The 22,317-nt window shown below is 42.9% G+C and overlaps 1 protein-coding gene across 3 annotated transcripts in view; it reads right to left on the bottom strand.

Moving 5' to 3' along the window:
• LOC132819895 (ADP-ribose glycohydrolase MACROD1-like) overlaps window positions 1-22,317 on the bottom strand; it is a 960,330-nt gene that overhangs the window by 655,443 nt on the left and 282,570 nt on the right. For all 3 annotated transcript variants that reach the window (XM_060831849.1, XM_060831850.1, XM_060831851.1), the window contains exon 6: window positions 4,558-4,674. In XM_060831849.1, coding sequence (XP_060687832.1) covers window positions 4,558-4,674 — 117 coding nt within the window. The remainder of the gene's footprint in view (window positions 1-4,557; window positions 4,675-22,317) is intronic.

Below are 22,317 nucleotides of genomic sequence, written 5' to 3'. Positions count from 1 at the left end.
TAACTTTGATCTTTCTTCTTACCTTGTCGTTAAGATTCTGTACCTGTATCCAAGGCAGCTTCTTGTATGGAGACATTATGCGGTTTGCATTGTACTCCTGCACTTTTGAACTTGAGTTTACATGAGAATAAAATTAAAATCAAATTAATGATGGATGCCTATGGTGACATAGTTACATCCAGGGTATTTAACAAGCCATTAAAAACATTCAGTGTCAGCTCAGGAGGAAGATGTTGGATTTCCCTATTGTATAAGGTAACAGCTCTCAAAGAGTCGATATTGAAGTTGAATTATGTCCCATCTGATCTGGCGATATCTTGCAATCTTTGGGTGAGAATCCAACAATTTTGCGTGAAATCCCAATGGGGTCAGAAGTGGCATCCCTACCTCCTGATAACCTTAAGTAATCATGGCAAACTAGCAAATGTAACTTGAGGCTGCTGCTGTCTTGCAATAATCTCTTGTTACATAAGGCAAGTGCTTCTTGTTAAGAATCACCCGCAGTCCAATGTCCACCTTTTTATAATTAGACAGGCTCTTAAACTTGTGTACATTGGTAGTGTCATAGAGTTGGAGTCAGACCCTTTGGTCCAACCAGTCCATGTCAAACATTGTCCCAAACTAAACTGGTCCCACCTGCCTGTTCCTGTCCCATTTCACTCCAAATCTTTCCTATTCATATACTTAGCCAAATGTATTTTAATTTTGCAACTGTGCCCACACCCACCACCTCCTCAGGGGGTTCATTCCATTCACGAACCACTCTCTGTGTAAAGAATTTTCCCTCATGGCTTTTTAAAATCTTTCTCCTCTCACCTTAAAAATACACCCCCAGTCTTGAAATCCCCCATCCTAGGGAAAAGACACCTATCATTAACCCTATCCATACCCCTCAGGATTTTACAAACTTCTATAAGATCTCCTCTCAACCTCCAGTGAAAGAAGTCCCAGCCTATCCAGCCTTTCTTAATAACTCAAACCTCTCATACCCAACAACTCCCTGGTAAGTCTCTTCTGAACCCTGTCCCGTTTAATGATATCCTTCCTATTACAGGGCGACCAGAACTGGGCACAGTACCTCTGGGTCAGAAGAGCTGGATTCAGATCTGAACATCTGAACAGGTTTATTGAAAATACCTAGGGAGGAGGGTTGGTGAGAGACTCTATCCTCACCATCCAGAGCCCGAAGTGACATTCTCCTTCACACTTTCACCTCAGGAAAGTGTTGAAAACTTAAAATTCATGGGTCCCATCAAGGACAACTATGGCATTTCCCATGGTTGGTACATAATAGGATTCCACTGAATTCTCTCTCTCAGGAAAGCAGCAATGTCCAAATTCCATTTCCCAATTCCCATCAAGACCAACACCTTTGTAAATGGGGACCGGAGGCTGCTCTACCAGGCACAAGGCTTCCTTTCGGGCAGGACCACAAGCCAACCTACATCCAAGGGACTAATGTTCAAGTCAGGGTGGGAGTGAGTCAGAAAGCCGGAGGGTATTCTGCTGCCTTAGTTTTGGTGATCTCTAAAGAAATGTGCTCATTTCTTTTAGATTAAAGTTTAAACTGCATTGGTGAAATTCTGACTCAGATATGATTGTAAGTTATTTAACTAGACTGTTAACTCTCATTAGATACTCGAATAACAAAGATCAATTTCATCACAATCTGAAAAAATTGCAATTATCTAGCACCGATTACACTGTAAATCCCTCCCACGGCAATTTGCAAAAATGTCTTCAATAAAAATTTGGAACCGATCCACCAGAGCTGGGATTAAGAGACATGACACAAAGATTGTTCATGTTTTGCCGTAAGTTTTACAGAGTGCCTTAGATAGGAAAAAAATGTAAAAATGTGGGCGGCACGGTGGCACAGTGGTTAGCACTGCTGCCTCACAGCGCCTGAGACCCGGGTTCAATTCCCGACTCAGGCGACTGACTGTGTGGAGTTTGCACATTCTCCACGTGTCTGCGTGGGTTTCCTCCGGGTGCTCCGGTTTCCTCCCACAGTCCAAAGATGTGCGGGCCAGGTGAATTGGCCATGCTAAATTGCCCATAGTGTTAGGTAATGGGGTAAATGTAGGGATATGGGTGGGTTGCGCTTTGGCGGGTCGGTGTGGACTTGTTGGGCCGAAGGGCCTGTTTCCACACTGTAAATCTAATCTAATCTAAAAGTCTAGTCTAATCTAAAGAAGCAGAGAGGCTTAGCCAGGGAGGTACAGAGCTTAGGGCCCAGGCGATGGCTGCCAATGGTGAGAGTAAATGAAATCAAGGATGCTCAAGAGATCAGAATCAGTCGTGTGCTGTGATCTCTTGTGGGGCAGGAGGAGAACATTATTTCAAAATTATTACTGATTCTCTGATGCATACATGAACAGCATCGCTAGGGATGTGATAGAGGTGTGAATGATATATTCAACTTCCATGCTACATTCCCTCTAGTCTTCCCTGCCACTGTACAGATCTCCAAGTGCAATAGCAACTTCTCCACCTTCAAATCCTGCCTGGCTTGCTGTGTTCTTCCAGCCTCCTGCCTGTCTATTTTGGATTCCAGCATCTGCAAGTTTTTTTTATCTCCAACTTGCGCAATGCATCTGTATCGGAACAGCAGCTCAGACCCTTTGAAGCTTGGAGGAAGCTTTGCATCCAAGTCTAAGAAACCTCTTCCAAGTATGTTGCATCCCAATTCAATTGAGTTTGTTTGCACCAAAAGCGTGGACAGTGTTGAGAGAAAGCACGAGCAGGTGACTCCAGCCCGTCCCATGCTATTTAGAGCGAATATCATAGCAACTCATTGCTCACATTTACAGTTCATGACAGCCCTGATTCTTTCAACCTCACACAGTGTCAGAAAAAAAAGTGGCAAAGCAGCAAGATGTGACAACACAACACCAACATTTGTTTTTCAAACAACATGGCTGCCCAAATTCTACACAAGATCATCAGCTCAAACTCTCGCCGAGCACCAACCACCCATATTACAAAATAGAGTGTGGAAACAGGCCCTTCGGCCCAACAAGTCCACACCGACCCGCCAAAGCGCAGCCCACCCATACCCCTACATTTACCCCCTACCTAACACTACGGACAATTTAGCATGGCCAATTCACCTGACCCGCACATCTTTGGACTGTGGGAGGACACCGGAGCACCCGGAGGAAACCCACGCAGACACGGGGAGAACGTGCAAACTCCACACAGTCAGTTGCCTGAGGCAGGAATTGAACCCGGGTCTCTGGCGCTGTGAGGCAGCAGTGCTAACCACTGTGCCACCGTGCCGCCCACTATAAAAAGATCTCAGACTGGCAGCCAGCTACTAGACAATTTCACGAGAGTTAAAGGCCTCTGAGCTTCTTATCTTCCGACATATATCTCCAGAAGTAGAGGCCATCCTCAATATTGTCCAAGCCAGTTTCTATAAGATGGTCCAATGTCTAAGATTGCTGCTTACTCCATTCAATCATTCGCATTATGTTCAAAGAAGCCAACTTCAAGTGAAGCTGAGAATGAGCAGATTTGCAGCAACAGTAGATTAGATTAGACTTACAGTGTGGAAACAGGCCCTTCGGCCCAACAAGCCCACACCGACCCGCCGAAGCGCAACCCACCCATACCCCTAACCTAACACTACGGGCAATTTAGCTTGACCAATTCACCTGACCCGCACATCTTTGTGACTGTGGGAGGAAACCGGAGCACCCGGAGGAAACCCACGCAGACACGGGGAGAACGTGCAAACTCCACACAGTCAGTCGCCTGAGTCGGGAATTGAACCCGGGTCTACAGGCGCTGTGAGGCAGCAGTGCTAACCACTGTGCCACCGTGCCGCCCACAATAACGCTTCCAATAATGCTGAGTTCTAGAACAGATTCAATACTTTCACCAGTATCACATACAGCAGACTCTGCAATTTCCCTCAAAAAATGGAGCTAGTAATCAGCTTTTACAGAGTGAAATCATTGCAAAAATTGTAAGGTTTTTTTTAAAATGTAATTAGTTACTTGCCATATGCTCCAGGTCAAATATTTAACCTGAAGTTACTTTCACTTTTGAGAGCTTGCTTTACAACTACCACACATTGTTGCTAATCACCGCATTAAGCCATTGGTAGATGTAACAGGCTCTGATTGTCACAAGGCAACGTGGAAGATCATGCATTTGATTTCAACAGAAAAAGAGCAAAACCCATTGATCTTTTGTACAAAATCCTTCACATTTAAAGCAACGTCTGACAAAACCAGAATTAATTGCTCGGAAGGAGATCAGCATCGAAACAAATGTCACTGCAGTTACCTCCTTTCCTTCAGCTGCAGGAAATGCAACTGCTTTGACTGAAAGCTGAGACTTTCAGAGTCGCTGAGGTGCAGTGGGGTTCCCTCAGGACAATTCTCTAGTCCTCCACACACAGGGAGACGCATCAACAATAACCTCTTTGGGAATAGCCAAGAGGGCACCAACTTCATGCCAGAAACTTTGCGGCTGATGTGGTTAAACAGTACACTGGAACATAGACATGCTCCACCAGGCTGTCTGAGACAAAATGAGAGCACTTACGCTTTGCAGGAAGATCGTAGCCTGGTGTAATCTTGGCATCTCCGGTGTTGCACCCGTTTAGTTGGCGACAGGCTAACAACAATTTCGGTCCCGCGGCTCTGTGAATGCAGCCATCGACTGAAAGCAAAGCATAATGGAGGCCATCAGAAATTAAAGCACAGTATTGCTTGCTTCAGACATTTACACTGCCACAGGTAATAGCAACAACACCAACCTGCAGTCTTGCAGTCTAGATTAGAGTGGTGCTGGAAAAGCACAGCAGGTCAGGCAGCATCCGAGGAGCAGGAAAATCGACATTTTGGGCAGGAGCCCTTTGACCTCATTCCTGATGAAGGACTCCTGCCCAAAACGTCGATTTTCCTGCTCCTCGGATGCTGCCTGACCTGCTGTGCTTTTCCAGCACCACTCTAATCTCCAGCATCTGCAGTTCTCACTTTCGCCTGCATATCTGTCGTGCCTGTACCGTACTGAGAAACCCCCAAGGTGTTTCATAGGAGCAATGTCACACTAAATCAGATCACTGGGTCACATAAGGAAATTGGGACCGAGAGCTTGGCAAATAGGTTTTACGGAATGTCTACCAGCAGACAAGGGAGTGAGAATGGCAGGTTTCAGGAGAAGTAATGCCCAGGTAACTGCTGGCACAGTTGCTAATCACTAAGCGATTAAAACCAGTGGGATTCGCAACAGGTCAATATCCCTGGATTGAAAAGAGAGAAAAAAACAACCAAATCTGAACCAACAGGATAACAATAACCCCCACCTCCTGTGGCTGGAAAACTGACCCAATGGAAAGGCAAATTCACCAACATCACTGCAACATCTGGATGTATCATAGCGTGGTTTGGCAATTGTTCTTCCCAAGATCACAAGAAACTAAATAGAGTCATGAACACAGCCCAGTCCATCACACAAACCAGCCGACCATCCATCTATACTTCCCACTGCCTCAGGGAAGCAACATGGTCAAAGACCCCTCCCACCCCAGTTATACTGTCTTCCACCTTCGCCTGTCAGGCAGAACGTATAAAAGTTTGTACACACGTACAAATAGATTCAAGAAAAGCTTCTTCCCCACTGGTATTAGACTTCTGAATGGTTCTGTCAAATTTTAACTTTAATGTTGACCTCACTCTCTGTGCATCCGCTCTGCAGCTGTAACATTATATTCCTGGCTCCATTCTATTACATGAATGCACTTTGTACAGTGTGGTCTGCCTGTACTGCACACAAAACAAAACTTCTCACTGTATCTGGGTGCATGTGACAATAATAAATCAAATCAAATCAAACTACAGCAAGAGAAACAGAAATTGCTGGAAAAACACAGCAGGTCTGGCAGCATCTGTGGAGAAAAAGCAGAGTTAATGCTCCGAGTCTAGTGACCCTTCCTCAGAATCCTTCTTCACAACAGCAAATTCTACTCCACTGCTTCACTCAAAAGGCATGAAGAAGTGATCGGCTTTTGCAGAGCAGAATCATTGCAAAACATGTGTGATGTTTTTGAAAAAAAATGTAATAATATAAATTGGATCACACCTAGACACTGGAATAAAAGATATTTTTGTTTTCAAAAGTGAACCTTATGTCTAACCACAACCACCCTTAATCAGAGCAAAAGATATTGGCAAATGGTTCTTTTTTTAACCCAGTGAGTTATTGTGATCTGGAATCCACGGTTGTAGCGGATGGTGAAAGCAAATTCTACCATAATTTTCAGAAGGGAATGAGATAAGTTCTTAGAGGAAAAGAGGAGGGTTATGGATAAAGAGGAGGGGAATGAGAGTAATTGGATAATTCTATCACAGAGCCTGCAGAAGTACTTTCTGTCACATTCTGTACAGCGTTAGTCTATAATTCTCTGAAGCATAGCATACGGTCTGATTTCATTAGTACATTTTGAATTATATGTCAAGTCAAGGGATCTCCAGCTAAGATATAACAGTAATAATGTCAAGCAGGATGGACAGCCAATCACACTGAAGGATCCTCACAGCAAGCTTATTAAAATGTAAAAGTAAGTGAAAATTGTCATTTTACAGAGTGCAAAACAAATTATTGTGACACTGAAGTAGAAACTTGAATGTTGTAAACAAGCTTTAAAGAGTTCAACTTTCATTGTATTAGAGAAATCTAACACTCCACAAGTACAATGCTAGCCTTTCAGGCTAGATTTTTGTCAACTTAAAGATATTGGTTCAAGCCTTAGTATTTGCCATCACTGCTTCTCTCGAACTGTCAGCGACGTTTGCACTCCATAACATGTGCAGTTAAAGTAGAAAATTAGAAGTTACTAAAAATTAGTGATTGTAATGCTGGAAAAGCAGACCAGGTCAGGCAGCATCCAAGGAGCAGAAGAATTGATGTTTCGAACATAAACCCTTCATCAGGAACCAGGTTCATGATGAAGGGCTTATGCCCGAAATGTTGATTCTCCTGCTCCTCAGAGGCTGCCTGACCTGCTGTGCTTTTCCAGCACTACACTCTCGGCTCTGATCTCCAGCATCTCCTAGAAATTAGTGATAGAATGCTTTCACAGAGAATGTGCTATTGAGCTCTCTTTATGAACTAGATATCAATGAACTGATGTCAGCTTCCATTCTTACCCTGGTAGTCTCACTGTAAAAAAAAACGAAAGCGCTAAAACTTGTTAAATAAAGTGTAACTATCTTTTTTAAACAGTAAAGCTTTATAATTACTTCTAAACACTCTCTCTGGTCCTGAAAGAGCAGCGTCTACACATTGAATGTGAAATTTCATTATAATTTTCTTTAAATCTACTTTATTAAAAAGAAGTAAGCTTGTGTATGATATTTTATCTTCTACTCAATCCCATGCGTATGTTATATTTATTTCACTGAAAAGCAGAAGATTAAAGCTAAAAGATGTTTAGTGGTTTTATGGGAATACTTCAATATAAACAGTTTATCCTTTCTGACATCTGAAAGAATGTTGGCTGGAATCAAGGAAATCAAGAGAAGTCAACACCACAGCAATTGCTAGATGTTTGGGTGTAGCTTTCCTGGATGGAGGTCAATGAGGAGTGCCAAATATTTGCTACTGACCACAAAATCCAATCCAACACACAATGTAGTTTACACAGATGCAAAGTGACTTCACGTTGTATAGTATGACTAACAGGATGTCACTGATACAATACTTTACTTTTTAAAGCACTGTCTAAAACTTTGAAGAAGAATGGGCAAGAAAGAATCATTACAAGGGTTTTTTTTAAAAGAAATTAGACAAATCATATACAGATGTAATAAACGACCAGTTTTGAGGATATGAGACATTCACTCTAGAACTGCTGAAAATGAACCACATCAAGCCTTAACAATGGGAACAACCAAATCCTCCATGCTGACCAGATACCCTAAATTAATCTAGTCCTATCTGCCAGCACTTGGCCCATACCCCTCTAAACCCTTCCTATTCATATACCCATCCAGACAACTTTTAAATGTTGCAATTGTACCAGCCTCCACCACTTCCTCTGGCAGCTCATTCCATACACTCACCATCCTCTGAAAGAAATGATTGCCCCTCAGGTCCCTTTTAAATCATTTCCCTCTCACTTTAAACCTGTGCCCTCTAGTTTTGGACATCCCCACCCCAGGGAAAAGACCTTGGCTATCCACCCAATCCATGCCCCTCATGATGCTCCAGGGAAAATAGCCCCAGCCTATTCAGCCTCTCTCTTTAGCTCAACATCCTTTCTATCCACATCCAAACCATTTATATAAATGACAAAAAAGTCGTGGACCCAGCACCAATCCTTGACACACCACTGGTCACAGGCCTCTGGTCTGAAAAACATGCCTCCACCACCTCCTCTTCCTCCTACCTGCAAACCAAGAATGATCAAGGAAACAATCATTACAAAATTTTAAAAACTTTTATACAAAACATTTACAGATATAATGAGCAACTAGCTTTGAGGATATGAATGATTCACTCTGAAACTGCTGAAAATGGATGGCATATTTTGTGTGCTTCCATGTGTCAGTCTAGATTAGACAGATCAAAAAGACTGGAAGGAAATTGCAAACAATATTCTCCTCTATCCACCTTCATGAAACGGCAATTACATTACAAAGAACTTTCTCATCGATTCTCCCATCAAATCTACCGTTCCGTTATAAAGCACAACCTTTGCACTACCTCTACCCAACACCACACCCAATACTCCTTATATCTGACCTGCTTTGTTCTGCAATAATAATATTGAAAGGAAGTTGTTGTGCAATCATTGCTTGAAAAAGATGCTATCGTTCCATATCAACACTCCTCATCGCCTTGAATTGTTTCACTTTGTTGAAGGTGCTGTGTAAATGTAGGCTGCTGTTGGCACATTTCAATAATATTGAAGGATCTCAAATATATGGTCATAATGAGCACCACCATGACTATGATAGCAAAAGAAGAGATCATGACCATTGGTATTGTATCACTAAAACTGAACAAGGACACAAATTATTTATATAAGCATTAGTGACCATTCTCTTTCCTTTGCAATGTAGCACAAAACAAATCCAGCTTATCTATAGAGGTAAGTTTCTTTATTCTTTATTACAGAGCAGAATATTGTGAGTACACCTCACTTGACTTATCTCTGATCATATCTCCGTTTATTGTATGCTTATCTCGATAAAACTGATTGTTTTATGGAGGTATATAGTCTATAAGTAGATTATAAACAGACAATAATAAAGTGCCTTGCCATAAAGTGGTTGTTTGTCTAGTTTACACTACAGGGTAATATTTTAGCATTAACAAGACCATGTTGCAAACGCTGCTGGAGCAAGGTAGCAACAACAGGCCAGTTGAGACACTTTCCAACACCCGTTGAATTGAAGCGTTTTTTGCCTAGCAAGATACCACAAGCACCAGTTGATAACAATGGTGCAAGGGCAACAGCACATTTAATACCCTTACGAACAACATAGAATCATAGAGTCATAGAGATGTACAGCATGGAAACAGACCCTACTGTCCAACCCGTCCGTGCCAACCAGATATCCCAACCCAATCTCGCCTCACCTGCCAGCACCCGGCCCATATCCCTCCAAACCCTTCCTATTCACATAACCATCCATATGCCTCTTAAATGTTGCAATTGTGCCAGCCTCCACCACATCCTCTGGCAGCTCATTCCATACACGTACCACCCTCTGCGTGAAAAAGTTGCCCCTTAGGTCTCTTTTATATCTTTCCCCTCTCACCCTAAACCTATGCCCTCTAGTTCTGGACTCCCTAACCCCAGGGAAAAGACTTTGTCTATTTATCCTATCCATGCCCCTCATAATTTTGTAAACCTCTATAAGGTCACCCCTTAGCCTCTGACGCTCCAGGGAAAACAGCCCTAGTCTGTTCAGCCTCTCTCTGTAGCTCAGATCCTCCAACCCTGGCAACATCCTTGTAAATCTTTTCTGAACCCTTTCAAGTTTCACAACATCTTTCCGATAGGAAGGAGACCAGAATTGCACGCAGTATTCCAACAGTGGCCTGACCAATGTCCTGTGCAGCCGCAACATGACCTCCCAACTCCTGTACTCAATACTCTGACCAATAAAGGAAAGCATATCAAATGCCTTCTTCACTGTCCTATCTACCTATGACTCCACTTTCAAGGAGCTATGAACCTGCACTCCAAGGTCTCTTTGTTCAGCAACACTCCCTAGGAGCTTACCATTAAGTGTATAAGTCCTGCTAAGATTTGCTTTCCTAAAATGCAGCATCTCGCATTTATCTGAATTAAACTCCATCTGCTACTTCTCAGTCCATTGGCCCATCTGGTCCAGATCCTGTTGTAATCTGGGGTAACCTCTTCGCTGTCCACTACACCTCCAATTTTGATGTCATCTGCAAACTTACTAACTGTACCTCTTATGCTCGCATCTAAATCATTTATGTAAATGTCAAAAAGTAGAGGACCCACTGGTCACAGGCCTCCAGTCTGAAAAACAACCCTCCACCACCACCCTCTGTTTTCTACCTTTGAGCCAGTTCTGTATCCAAATGGCTAGTTCCTCCTGTATTCCATGAGATTTAACCTTGCTAATCAGTCTCCCTGGGGAACCTTGTCAAATGCCTTATTGAAATCCATATAGATCACATCTACTGCTTTGCCCTCATCAATCATCTTTGTTACTTCTTCAAACAACTCAATCAAGTTTGTGAGACATGATTTCCCACGCACAAAGCCATGTTGACTATCCCTAATCAGTCCTTGCCTTTCCAAATACATGTACATCCTGTCCCTCAGGATTCCCTCCAATAACTTGCCCACCACTGAGGTCAGGCTCAACAGTCTTTGGTTGCCTGGCTTGTCCTTACTGCCCTTCTTAAACAATGGCACCACGTTTGCCAACCCCCAGTCTTCTGGCACCTCACCTGTGACTATTGATGATACAAATATCTCAGCAAGAGGCCCAGCAATCACTTCCCTAGCTTCCCACATAGTTCTAGGGTACACCTGATCAGGTCCTGGGGATTTATCCACCTTTAACCATTCAAGACGTCCAGCCCTTCCTCCTCTGTAATCTGGACATTTTGCAAGATGTCACCATCTATTTCCCTACAGTCTATATCTTCCATATCCTTTTCCACAGTAAATACTGATGCAAAATATTCATTTAGTATCTCCCCCATTTTCTGTGGCTCCACACAAAGGCTGCCTTGCTGATCTTTGAGGGGCCCTATTCTCTCCCTAGTAACCCTTTTGTCCTTAATATATTTGTAAAAATCCTTTGGATTCCCCTTAATTCTATTTGCCAAAGCTATCTCATGTCCCTTTTTTGTCCTCCTGATTTCCCTAAGTATACTCCTACTTCCTTTATACTCTTCTCAGGATTCACTCGATCTGTCTGTCTATACCTGACATATGCTTCCTTCTTTTTCTTAACCAAACCCTCAATTTCTTTAGTCATCCAGCATTCCCTATACCTACCAGCCTTCCCTTTCACCCTGATAGGAATATACTTTCTCTGCATTCTTGTTATCTCATTTCTGAAGGCTTCCCATTTTCCAGCCGTCCCTTTATCTGTGAACATCTGCCTCCAATCAGCTTTCGAAAGTTCTTGCCTAATACCGTCAAAATTGGCCTTTCTCCAAATTAGAACTTCAACTTTTAGATCTGGTCTATCTTTTTCCATCACTATTTTAAAATGAATAGAATTATGATTGTGGGCCCCAAAGTGCTCCCCTCTGACACCTCAGTCACCTGCCCTTCCTTATTTCCCAAGAGTAGGTCAAGTTTTGAACCTTCTCTAGCTGAGATCTCCTTACAAGTTTGGTTCTCAATTTCCCTCTGACTATTAGGGGACAGAACCAACAATTTAATCAATGATTTAAAGGAGTGAGAAATAAACAAACTGAGGGATTGGGTGAATTTAATGTTAAATCATGAGCAGAAAGAGAAACAGAAAATGGGAAAGAAAAATGGGATAAAGAGAGAGAAAGTAGAGAGACACAAAGGAAAAGAAAGTGTTTATAAATGTAAGATAAGACATTTTTTACATCGCCAAAAATTCACTACCTGAAGTCATGAAATTCCAGTTTAAATTGTTCACTCCCTGAGCCGAATGAGTTGTTTCGTCATACAGTTACAAAACAAACACATTGTTAAAACAGTACTGTATGCTATTCGTTACCAGACTCAACTATCTGCAGAGAATTGCATGAACAATTCATGCACAAGTGAGTCTGAGAGAGGGCGAGGGTGGGATGCTACTTTTTCAATGCTGTTGGGCCCGGCACCCTGAGGTGATTCACAATTCACAAGCTATCTCTTTCTTGTCACACGTTTCTGGCTGAGTTGTCCATCAATAGTAGCCTGTCTTGCTCAGACCCTCATTATATACTTTTTTAGCAAATCCCAGAAATCAGTGAACAAAAGTGAACAGCGTTTTAACCTCAAACAAGGAATTTGGGATCACAGCCCACTTCACATAGCCAGGCAATACAAAACTATTATTCAGGAACATAAAGACAGGAGGAGGCTATTCAGCCCATCAACACTGCTATGCTGTTTAGTATGATCGTGGCTGATTGAGCAGCTCAATGCTATTAGATTAGATTAGATTACTTACAGTGTGGAAACAGGCCCTTCGGCCCAACAAGTCCACACCGACCCGCCGAAGCGAAACCCACCCATAACCCTACATTTACCCCCTACCTAACACTACAGGCAATTTAGCATGGCCAATCCACCTGACCCGCACATCTTTGGACTGTGGGAGGAAACTGGAGCACCCGGAGGAAACCCACGCAGACACGGGGAGAACGTGCAAACTCCACACAGTCAGTCGCCTGAGTCGGGAATTGAACCTGGGTCTCTGGCACTGTGAGACAGCAGTGCTAACCACTGTGCCACCGTGCCACCCACTTATTCACACTGTTCCCATAAATTTTATGATTGATAAGTATGATTGATAAATTTGTGATAATCAATCTCTACTTTAAACATACTCAAAGACTGAACTTCCACAGCCCCTCTGAAATAGGAAATTCCAAAGGCTCTCAACTTCAGTCATAATTGGCATCACCTTTAGAGTCATGGAGTTATAGAGATGTAACATGCGGAAACAGACCCTTTGGTCCAACTTGTCCATGCCGTCCAGATTTCTACCAAAAACAGAAATTGCTGGAGAAATACAACAGTTCTAATGAAGGGTCACTGGACCTGAAAAGTTAACTCTGCTCTCTTTCCACAGATGCTGCCAGACCTGCTGGGTTTCTCCAGCAATTTCAGTTCATGTTTCAGATCTTCAGCATCCGAAGTTCAGCGTTTTATTTTATCTCCCTTATTTCCAAACTGCTCTCGATTCCCCAAGCAGTGGAAACATCCAGCCTGCACACACTCCATGCCTGTCTCTCGAAGTACTGTGCAATGTGTAAATAGATTACGACAGGAATCGCCCCATTGGACACTGAGCCGATGCAAATGGAGGACTCGAGGGAAATACTGTTGTTGTTCCTCACCTTTGTAAAATAGTGGGACCGTAATCACGCCCCCTCTGGGTTGGAATTCTGCTTTTCTGTCACCCTGAATTTGTGAACAGTTTCATTCAAGAGTTTTGACTGTATATCTGGTTTTACTGAAGAAGTTTTGATTCTGCTAAAAAGAGAGAGCGCTGCTGCAGAAACTCAACACGTGGTTATCTCATTTCACTGAAACATGCAATAATCTCGACAATCCATTCCTCACCCTCCACTCTCATCAAATGTAACAAAGTGCAAGCAAGACAACTGACATTATTAAACCGTCAAAGCCCATGTTCCTCCTCTTCAATGAGAATGTAAATGTCATTGCTTTCTCGCACATTGCTCATTAGGGTGCCGCTCAAGACTTCTTTTAGCGTGGCAGGAGGCCATTTGGCCCATTCAGTCCATGCTGTCTCTCTTAAGAGCAATCCAGTCTGTCCCATTCCTTTGTTCTAAACTCTGTATCCCTCATGTACCTTATTTTATAACACAAGTATAACAGCCATATAATACAAATATGTGACTATATAATACAATTTATTTTTGAAATCATTGTCTCTCCCCTCCACCACCTTCACAGGCAGTGAATAAAGACTCATTACCTCTTGCTGCATATGAGGATTCTTCCTCACACCCCCCTATCCAAACCTTAAATTAGTCATTCTGCCATTAGCTTCTGGTCCACCTTATCAAACTCTGTCTTTTTTTTACACACCTCAACAGATTCAACCCTTAATCTCCTTTGATCCAGGGAGAGGAATTCCATCTTCTCTGAACAACCTCGTAGCTAAAATCCTCGGCCGTAAAAATTTTGCTGAAAAACACATCTGGTGGCACAGCTGAGAAAGATCCAAAGAAAGTTGCCCTCCTCATCCACAGTGTGGTGAACAGCTGCTATTTTAGAATTAGAATTAGCTTTATTGTCACATGTACTCACATGAGTTCAGTAAAAAGTTTACTAAAGTTGCCAGTTCGTTCCATACACATACCACACTCTGCATGAAAAAGTTGCCCCTTAGGTCTCTTTTAAACCTTTGCCCTCTCATCTTAAACCTATATCCTCTAGTATTGGACTCCCCTATCCTGAAAACAGACCTCAATGGCCTGTATAAATGTTAGCTCAAAACAAATAAGTATTTTATTTCATAGCTGTTTAAAATCGAATTATCATCAATCACAGCTTTATATCAAAGTTTGTATTTTTGCTACATAACCTGTATCATAATGAGGGCCTGGTTACAAAATTGGTTAAATGTCTACTGTATGATTCAGAATAACACTGACAGTGGGATGGCAATTCCTACTCCGGCTGAGATAGGCTTAGGACCTATTTCCTTGGCCGCCCATTGTGTGGTGCAGAATGTGTTCCTAAGGGCATACATTCAATTATCATTGAAAGAGAAATCACTGCACAATTATCTGTTTTGATATGATGGCTTGTAGTTAACCACAGCTAATGTCCAAAAGAAGAACATACATTTCTACTCCATTCACTACATACAGAAAGGTGGCAGAACACAAAAACCTTACAGAGGATCTGTGATGGGAAACAGTACTGGGCAGGGGTGTGGCCCCTTTGTAGTTGTTGGTGGCAGAATAGAGAGTTTGGAAAACAGTGAGGCAGCCTTCGAGAACAGGACAGTCTGCACAACACAGGTCTAAGATCAGAGGAAAAGCAGAAGGGTGAGAGCACTGAGGAACCTGAAGGTGGGTATGAGAATCTTGTCGTTGGTTGTTGTGTGCTATTCCCAAGTGAATATTAAAGATTACAGTTCATAAAGAGACACTGGCTGTGGGCCACTTTGGAAGATGCTGCAATGTGCAATTAAGTGTTTTTGGCAGCGGAATGGAAAGAGAGATGGGGATGGACTCTGCACAGGTGATAGAAAGTAACGTTGGTAACTAATTGCAAAAGAAGAGGGAACTGAGAATGGGCTGAGTAGGATAATAAGGTCCCTGCCACCCCTTTAGTGCAAGTGTAGATGGAAAGGTCAATATGGAATTGAGTGTGGAATCAATCATACTGCTCTTTGTACAAATTGAAGGGAATTGCTTGGGATTACCACCATGTTTCTGCAAGAAATGATGTCAACTCCAAGTCTTAAAGTCACAAAGTGTTTACAAAAATGATGAGGCCACTTGCCCAATCCAATGCTTATTTTTTGCACAAACCTTCTCTCATCTCTTTTCATCTAATCCTGTCAACATATCATCCCATTACATTTTCCCATCCACATTATGATCTAAATGCCTCTTAAATACATCTGTACTTTCCTCAACTATTCCTTCTCCAACTACCCAAGAGGATAGTGAGGCTGTGCAATTCCTTAAGCATATTCAAGGCTGAGACAGATTTTTAATCTATAAGTGAATCAAGGGTAATAGGAAAAAAGTCAGGAATGTGGAGTTGAGGTTTATGAGATCAGTCATGATCTCATTGAATACAGGAACAGACTTGATGGGCCGAATGGCTGACTCGGGTTTGCACGTTCTGGTCACTCTCTAGATAAAAATATTTCTCCTGAACTTCTGACTGGATTCGTTCATCTTTACAGCCTATTCGTCTGGTCTCTTTGACAAATACAACAAGACTACCCTCCCAAACATTTTCATATAATACAATCATCGAGTCATGCAGCACAGAAACAGATCTTTTGGTTCAATCAGTTCAGGCCGAACATAATCCCAAACTGAACTAGTGCCACCTGGCTGCTCATGGTCCATATCCCTGCAAACCTTTCCCAATTATGTCCTTATCCAAGTTCTGTTAAATGTTGTAATCGTACCCACATCCACCACTTGCTCAGCAAGTTCATTTCACAAATGGAATTCAATTCCACATTTTGCACCATCTCTGAAAAAAAAATTGATGCCACGTCTTTTTAAATCTCTCTCCTCTTACCTTAAAAATATGCCCTCTAGTCTGAAATCTCCCATCCTAGGGAAAAGGCACCTGTCATTCACCTTAACTATACCCCTCCTGATTTTATAAACCTCTATAAGGTCAACTATCAGGTCACTTCTCACAATCTTCTTTCGAGGAAAAAAAGAGCTTTGATCCTTTCTGAAAGTTGAAGTTCACAGTCCTCGTTTCATTTGAGGTGAATCACCTTTGCACTTACTCCTCTTTGTGTGTCCTATTAACGCAACAGTCATTGAGGGACATGGGAAATATGACACTGGGGTAGAGAAGCAGCCATGATATAGAACAGCAAGCAGGCTTGAGGGGCTGAACAGTCTACTTCTGCCATGCTCCTATGCAGGGAGATATCTAGCCTATCGACAAAGTATGACACCCTCAATACCACAACAAAACGGTATTATAATCGGCCATGCCATGTGACTTTTAATAATTGATGATTTAAAAATGTTTTTGGCAGATTTCAAAATCCACTCTGGACTCTAAATGCCAGCAAGAATCAAGGAAAGAGATGTGACAGGGCTTTCTGCTGGAAGTTCCTCAGCTCACTGTCAGGGCATGGAGGGAGAAAGAAAATCAGAGCAATGTCGTCAGTGCGGAGTCAAGGCCACAGGGTAATGCTGTCTGAAAGCTGTGCCTCAGCAGGAAGGAAACTGATAGAAAGGAAACAACAGATTCTGAGGAAATGGTGGTAGAGATGCGCTTTGAAATAAAGGGACCCAGGAGAACCCATTCGGCCCATCAACACAACTGCTTGTACAATCTGTATGCACTGTGAATTTCACTGTCCCCTGGAAGAAAATCCAACAGGTTTCACATTTTTCCCAAAATGCTAATCGAACAGAACGCCACCCAGTAACAATTGACACATCTTTCACTACAATAGCACCCCACTACAAATTGACTACTTCCTGAATGTATGTAGCCTTAAATTAGAACTACCACACTCATCTGCTGATCACTCATTGCCTCAGTAATTTAAAGACTTCCAAGCTGCTAGTTACCTGAGTGTTCCACATGGCACGGCATCCCTCCCCAAAGCACTGGAAATATATACCACTGGAGACATCCAATGGGAGGAAAGTTGATCCCGTGGGTTGAACACAAAGAAATGCTAAGGAGATGCTCGGTCTAATCACTGGCTCTCTCCTGCGGTTGCTAGGGTGATGATTACTGGTGAGCCAATCAGCAGGCAAGCAATATGAACATGCTTTGATTGGAGCAGGTGGGTAAGTGCCAGGAGTGAGGGAGTCACCAGGTAAATAGAGAGAGGGGGGCACCGTGGGAGAGTGGGGGAGCAAGGCCTAGGGTCTGGAAAGTCATGGTCTGGAAACTGCTTCCACAGTCTGGCTCTGAGGTCCAGAAGGGAAAAGATGGATCTGGGAGTGGGTGGGATGAAGAGGGAAGTAGGGAAATTAATGCAAACTTTTACCTGTTCCCCTGTGCGGAGGCTGGGAGATTGAACTGTGGCAGGGAGCAGAGGTTTTGTTTTCCATGGGTGAGGGGGCAAGGAGTGTAATTGGTAAGGAGACTGCTGGGGAGAGAACGTGGCTGAGGGGAGACCGGGAGCCACTAGAGAGATGATGGAAAATGGAAGAAGGGGAAGAGCAAGGAGCTGAAGGGGTGGGGAGGGGGGTTGAGATAGAGAGATTGAAATAAAATGGGGGAGAATGGGAGGCAGCAAGAAAGTGAGACGTGAGGCCACTAGGGGCATACGGATGGGTGTTAGGGGGCAAGAAGGACACCTCAACCAGAACGGTGGGGGTAACAGGGAGATCGCAAAGACAGTGAGTGAGTGGGAGAGAGGGAGGGCATAAGCGAAGTGGATGGGAGAGAGGTTTTAACGAAGGAGATGGGAGAGAGACAGAGACTGGCCATAAGGGAGGACTGAGAGAAAAAGGTTACAAAGGAGTGAGAACAGTTTCAAACAGGCCAACAAAGGAATACTCAGGTAACTAGCTTGGAAGTCTTGAAATTACTGAGGCAATAAGTGATCAGCAGATGAGTGTGGTAGTTCTAATTTAAGGCTGCATACATTCAGGAAGTACCCGATTTGTAGTGGGGTGCTATTGTAGTTAACACTGTGTCAATTGTTAAATTTAACATCAGAGATCAACATCTGAGATGCATTGGAAAGGGTACTAACTGAATAAAATATTCTAGCTTTCTGAATATGTCCGTCTGTGATCTCACCAGACTACAGAAACTGTGTTTCGGATGGCGGCTTTTTGTAGGAGTTAGCTATATTGAAATAAATTTTGCAAATTTACTCTTGTCATCCTGCGCCAAATAAAATACTGTGGTGCCTCTGAAATCAATGTTTTCCTTGTGTGTTGTAGCTTTACATTTAGTAGATATAGATAAATTCTTCTAATTCTCCTTTTTATAAGAGTTCAAAACCCTACTCATCAACTTGTAGCTGCATCACCCACTGGAGGAGATGGTAAGAATGAGAAAGGAGACTCTGAAAACCAAATGATATCCCCTGAAAATTAAAAATGCAGTGCTCAACATGATATAGAAGATGGTATTAATAATAACGTTAGCAAATTTGCTGACGATACTGAGCTGGGTGGCAGGGTGAAATGTGAGGAGGATGTTAGGAGATTACAGTGTGACCTGGACAGGTTAGGTGAGTGGGCAGATGCATGGCAGATGCAGTTTAATGTGGATAAATGTATGGCTATCCACTTTGGTGGCAAGAACAGGATGGCAGATTACTACCTAAATGGATGATTTTAACCTACTGCGAATCCTCTTGCAAGGATGCCTTCCTTGAAGAAGCTCTCTTCCTCCCTCTACAAGGATTTCAGTGAGTCTCTCTCTCACTGCACCCCCCCAGGTCATCTCCTGAATTTCCTATTCCTTGGATGCTGCCTGACCTGCTGTGCTTTAACCAGCAACACATTTTCAACTACTACCTAAATGGAGTCAAGTTAGGTAAAGGGGCAGTACAGAGAGATCTGGGTGTTCTTGTACACCAGTCAATGAAGGTAAGCATGCAGGTACAGCAGGTAGCGAAGAAGGCTAATAGCATGCTGGCCTTCATAACAAGAGGGATCGAGTATAGAAGCAAAGAGGTTCTTCTGCAGCTGTACAAGGCCCTGGTGAGACCGCACCTGGAATATTGTGTGCAGTTCTGGTCTCCAAATTTGAGGAAAGACATTCTGGCTATTGAGAGAGTGCAGCGTAGGTTTACGAGGCCAATTCCTGGAATGGCGGGACTATCTTATGTTGAAAGATTGGAGCCTGGGCTTATATACCCTTGAGTTTAGAAGACTGAGAGAGGATCTGATTGAGATGTATAAGATTATGAAAGGATTGGACACTCTGGAGGCAGGAAACATGTTTCCGCTGATGGGTGAGTCCCGAACCAGAGGACACAGCTTAAAAATAAGGGGTAGGCCATTTAGGACAGAGATGAGGAGAAACTTCTTCACCCAGAGAGTGGTGGCTGTGTGGAACACTCTGCCCCAGAGGGCAGTGGAGGCCCAGTCTCTGGATTCGTTTAAGAAAGAGTTGAATAGAGCTCTCAAGGATAGTGGAATCAAGGGCTATGGAGATAAGGCAGGAACAGGATACTGATTAAGGATGATCAGCCATGATCATAATGAACGGTGGTGCAGGCTCAAAGGGCAGAATGGCCTACTCCTGCACCTATTGTCTATTGGCATCCTTTGAAAATACAAAATTATTTTATGCCTTAGTTTCATCCTCAATTGTCCATTATTTGACCTTTTTATTGTCTTTCACAGATGACACCTTCCCAGTTTAAGCTGCACTTTCTATTCTAAATAGATGATTTTTCATCTACACTCATCCTGCTAACTTCAAATCAAGTTCAGATTCTATATGTCAGCAACTAAAAAGTAAGCAAGAAAGATTTACAAGGAATTTGCCAAGGTTGGAGCATCTAAGCAATAGGGAGAGGCTGATTAGGCAGGGGCTGGTTTCCCTAGAGCGTCGGAGGCTGAGGGGTGACATATACAGGTTTATAAAATCAAGAGGGACATGAGGTGGATAGGCAAGGTCTTTTTCCCAGAGTAGGAGAGTCCAAATCTAAAAACCATAGGTTTAAGGTGAGAGGGAAAGATTTAAAAGTTACCTAAGAGGCAACGTTTTCAAGCAGATGGTGGTGTGTGTGTGTATGGAATGAGCTGCCAGAGGAAGTGGTGGAGGCTGGTACAATTACAACATTTAACAGGCATGTGGATGGGTCAATGAATGGGAAACGTTCTGAGGGATAGGGGCAAAAAGCTGGCAAATGGGACTAGATTAGTTTAGGATATCTGGCCAGCATGGACCAGTTGGACCGAAAGGTCTGTTTCCGCTCTGTACATCTCTGTGACTCTATGAAAAGGAGAAGTGTGCAGAGGTAAAAGGAGAGAGAACAGCAGAGACAGAGATGGAGTTACAGTGATCAAATGCTTGCTTTTTGACGTTGCTAAACTCAAGTTTTCAACCAATCCCATTCTTAATCCAAAGGCCAGATCACACCTGCTGTGTGCGTTTCATTGCTTAGAACTGTAAGAAAAATGTTATATGCTAAAAAGTTACATGAATTATATATCCTGCTATTCAAGTGTAAGATTAAATTCCAGTAATCTGAGTGATGGTGCCACAAAACTACTCCCACATGCAATCATCGGCATATCCACTGAATCTACTAAAACAGCAGCTCATGTCCATCAGGGAGCAGACCACAGAGAGAGAAAAAAAACTCAGGGTAAGACAAAAACAAGATAACTAGGCTGCACAGCCTCAAGAATTTATTCCTGACAAATGGAACAGAAGTAGGCAATCGGAAAACAATCAGTGCCATACAGGGATTAACATAATGGATGATTCAATACTCTGCATCTGACAGTTCTTATAAACTGAATCCCCACCTCCACTCCCCAAATATATAACTGTCCTCCTTGTAATCACTCCTGTTATTCAGGATTATCCGAAAGTATTAACTTGCAGAGATCAATTATAACATAACCATCTTCAGAATAATGTTATCAATTTTTTCACCAACTTTACTTTGAAAGATAACTTCGCTCTCACAGTAAACATAACCTGTATAGGGCATTTAAGCTCCCCCTATCCCCACATCTAGTCCTGAGGAAGGGTTAATACCCGAAAAGTTGACTTCTCCACCTCCTGATGCTGCCTGGCTTGCTGTGTTCTTCCAGCCTCCAGTTTGTCTACCTTTGGATTCCAGCATCTGCTGTTTATTTTTGTCTCTAATCAAGGATGTTGGTTCGGCCACTTTTGGAAAACTGTGTTCAGTTCTGGTCTCCCTGCAATAAGAAGGATGTTGCGAAACTTGAAAGGGCTCAGAAAAGATTTACAAGAAGGTCGCCAAGGTTGGAGGGTCTGAGCAATAGGGAGAGGCTGACTCAGAGGGTGAGGCTGACCTTCTAGACGTTTATAAAATCATGAGGGGCATAGATAGGGTGAATAGACAAGGTCTTTTCCCCAGGGTGGGGGAGTCCAAAAGTAGAGGCCATAGGTTTAAGGTGAGAGGGGAAAGATTTAAAAGGGACCTGAGGGGCAACATTTTCATGCAGAGGGTGGTGCGTGTATGGAATGAACTGCCAGAGGAACTGGTGGAGGCTGGTACAATTATAATATTTAAAAGGCATCTGGATGGGTACATGAATAAGAAGGGTTTAGAGGGATATGGGCCAAATGCTGACAGATGGGACTAGATTAATTCAGAATATCTGGTCGGCATAGAAGAGTTGGACTGAAGGCCCTGATTCCATGCCTTGTAACTCTGTGACTTTACAGTTATTGCAAAACGTGGATGACCGATGCATGGGACGAATGATTCAGAAACAGGCCGAATAAATATGGCTTTA

The sequence above is a fragment of the Hemiscyllium ocellatum genome, chromosome 10 (assembly GCF_020745735.1).
Source record: "Hemiscyllium ocellatum isolate sHemOce1 chromosome 10, sHemOce1.pat.X.cur, whole genome shotgun sequence".
Classification (NCBI taxonomy): domain Eukaryota; kingdom Metazoa; phylum Chordata; class Chondrichthyes; order Orectolobiformes; family Hemiscylliidae; genus Hemiscyllium; species Hemiscyllium ocellatum.
The sequence above is the reverse complement of the archived record's forward strand: the minus strand, read 5'-3'. Positions and strand labels throughout refer to the sequence as shown.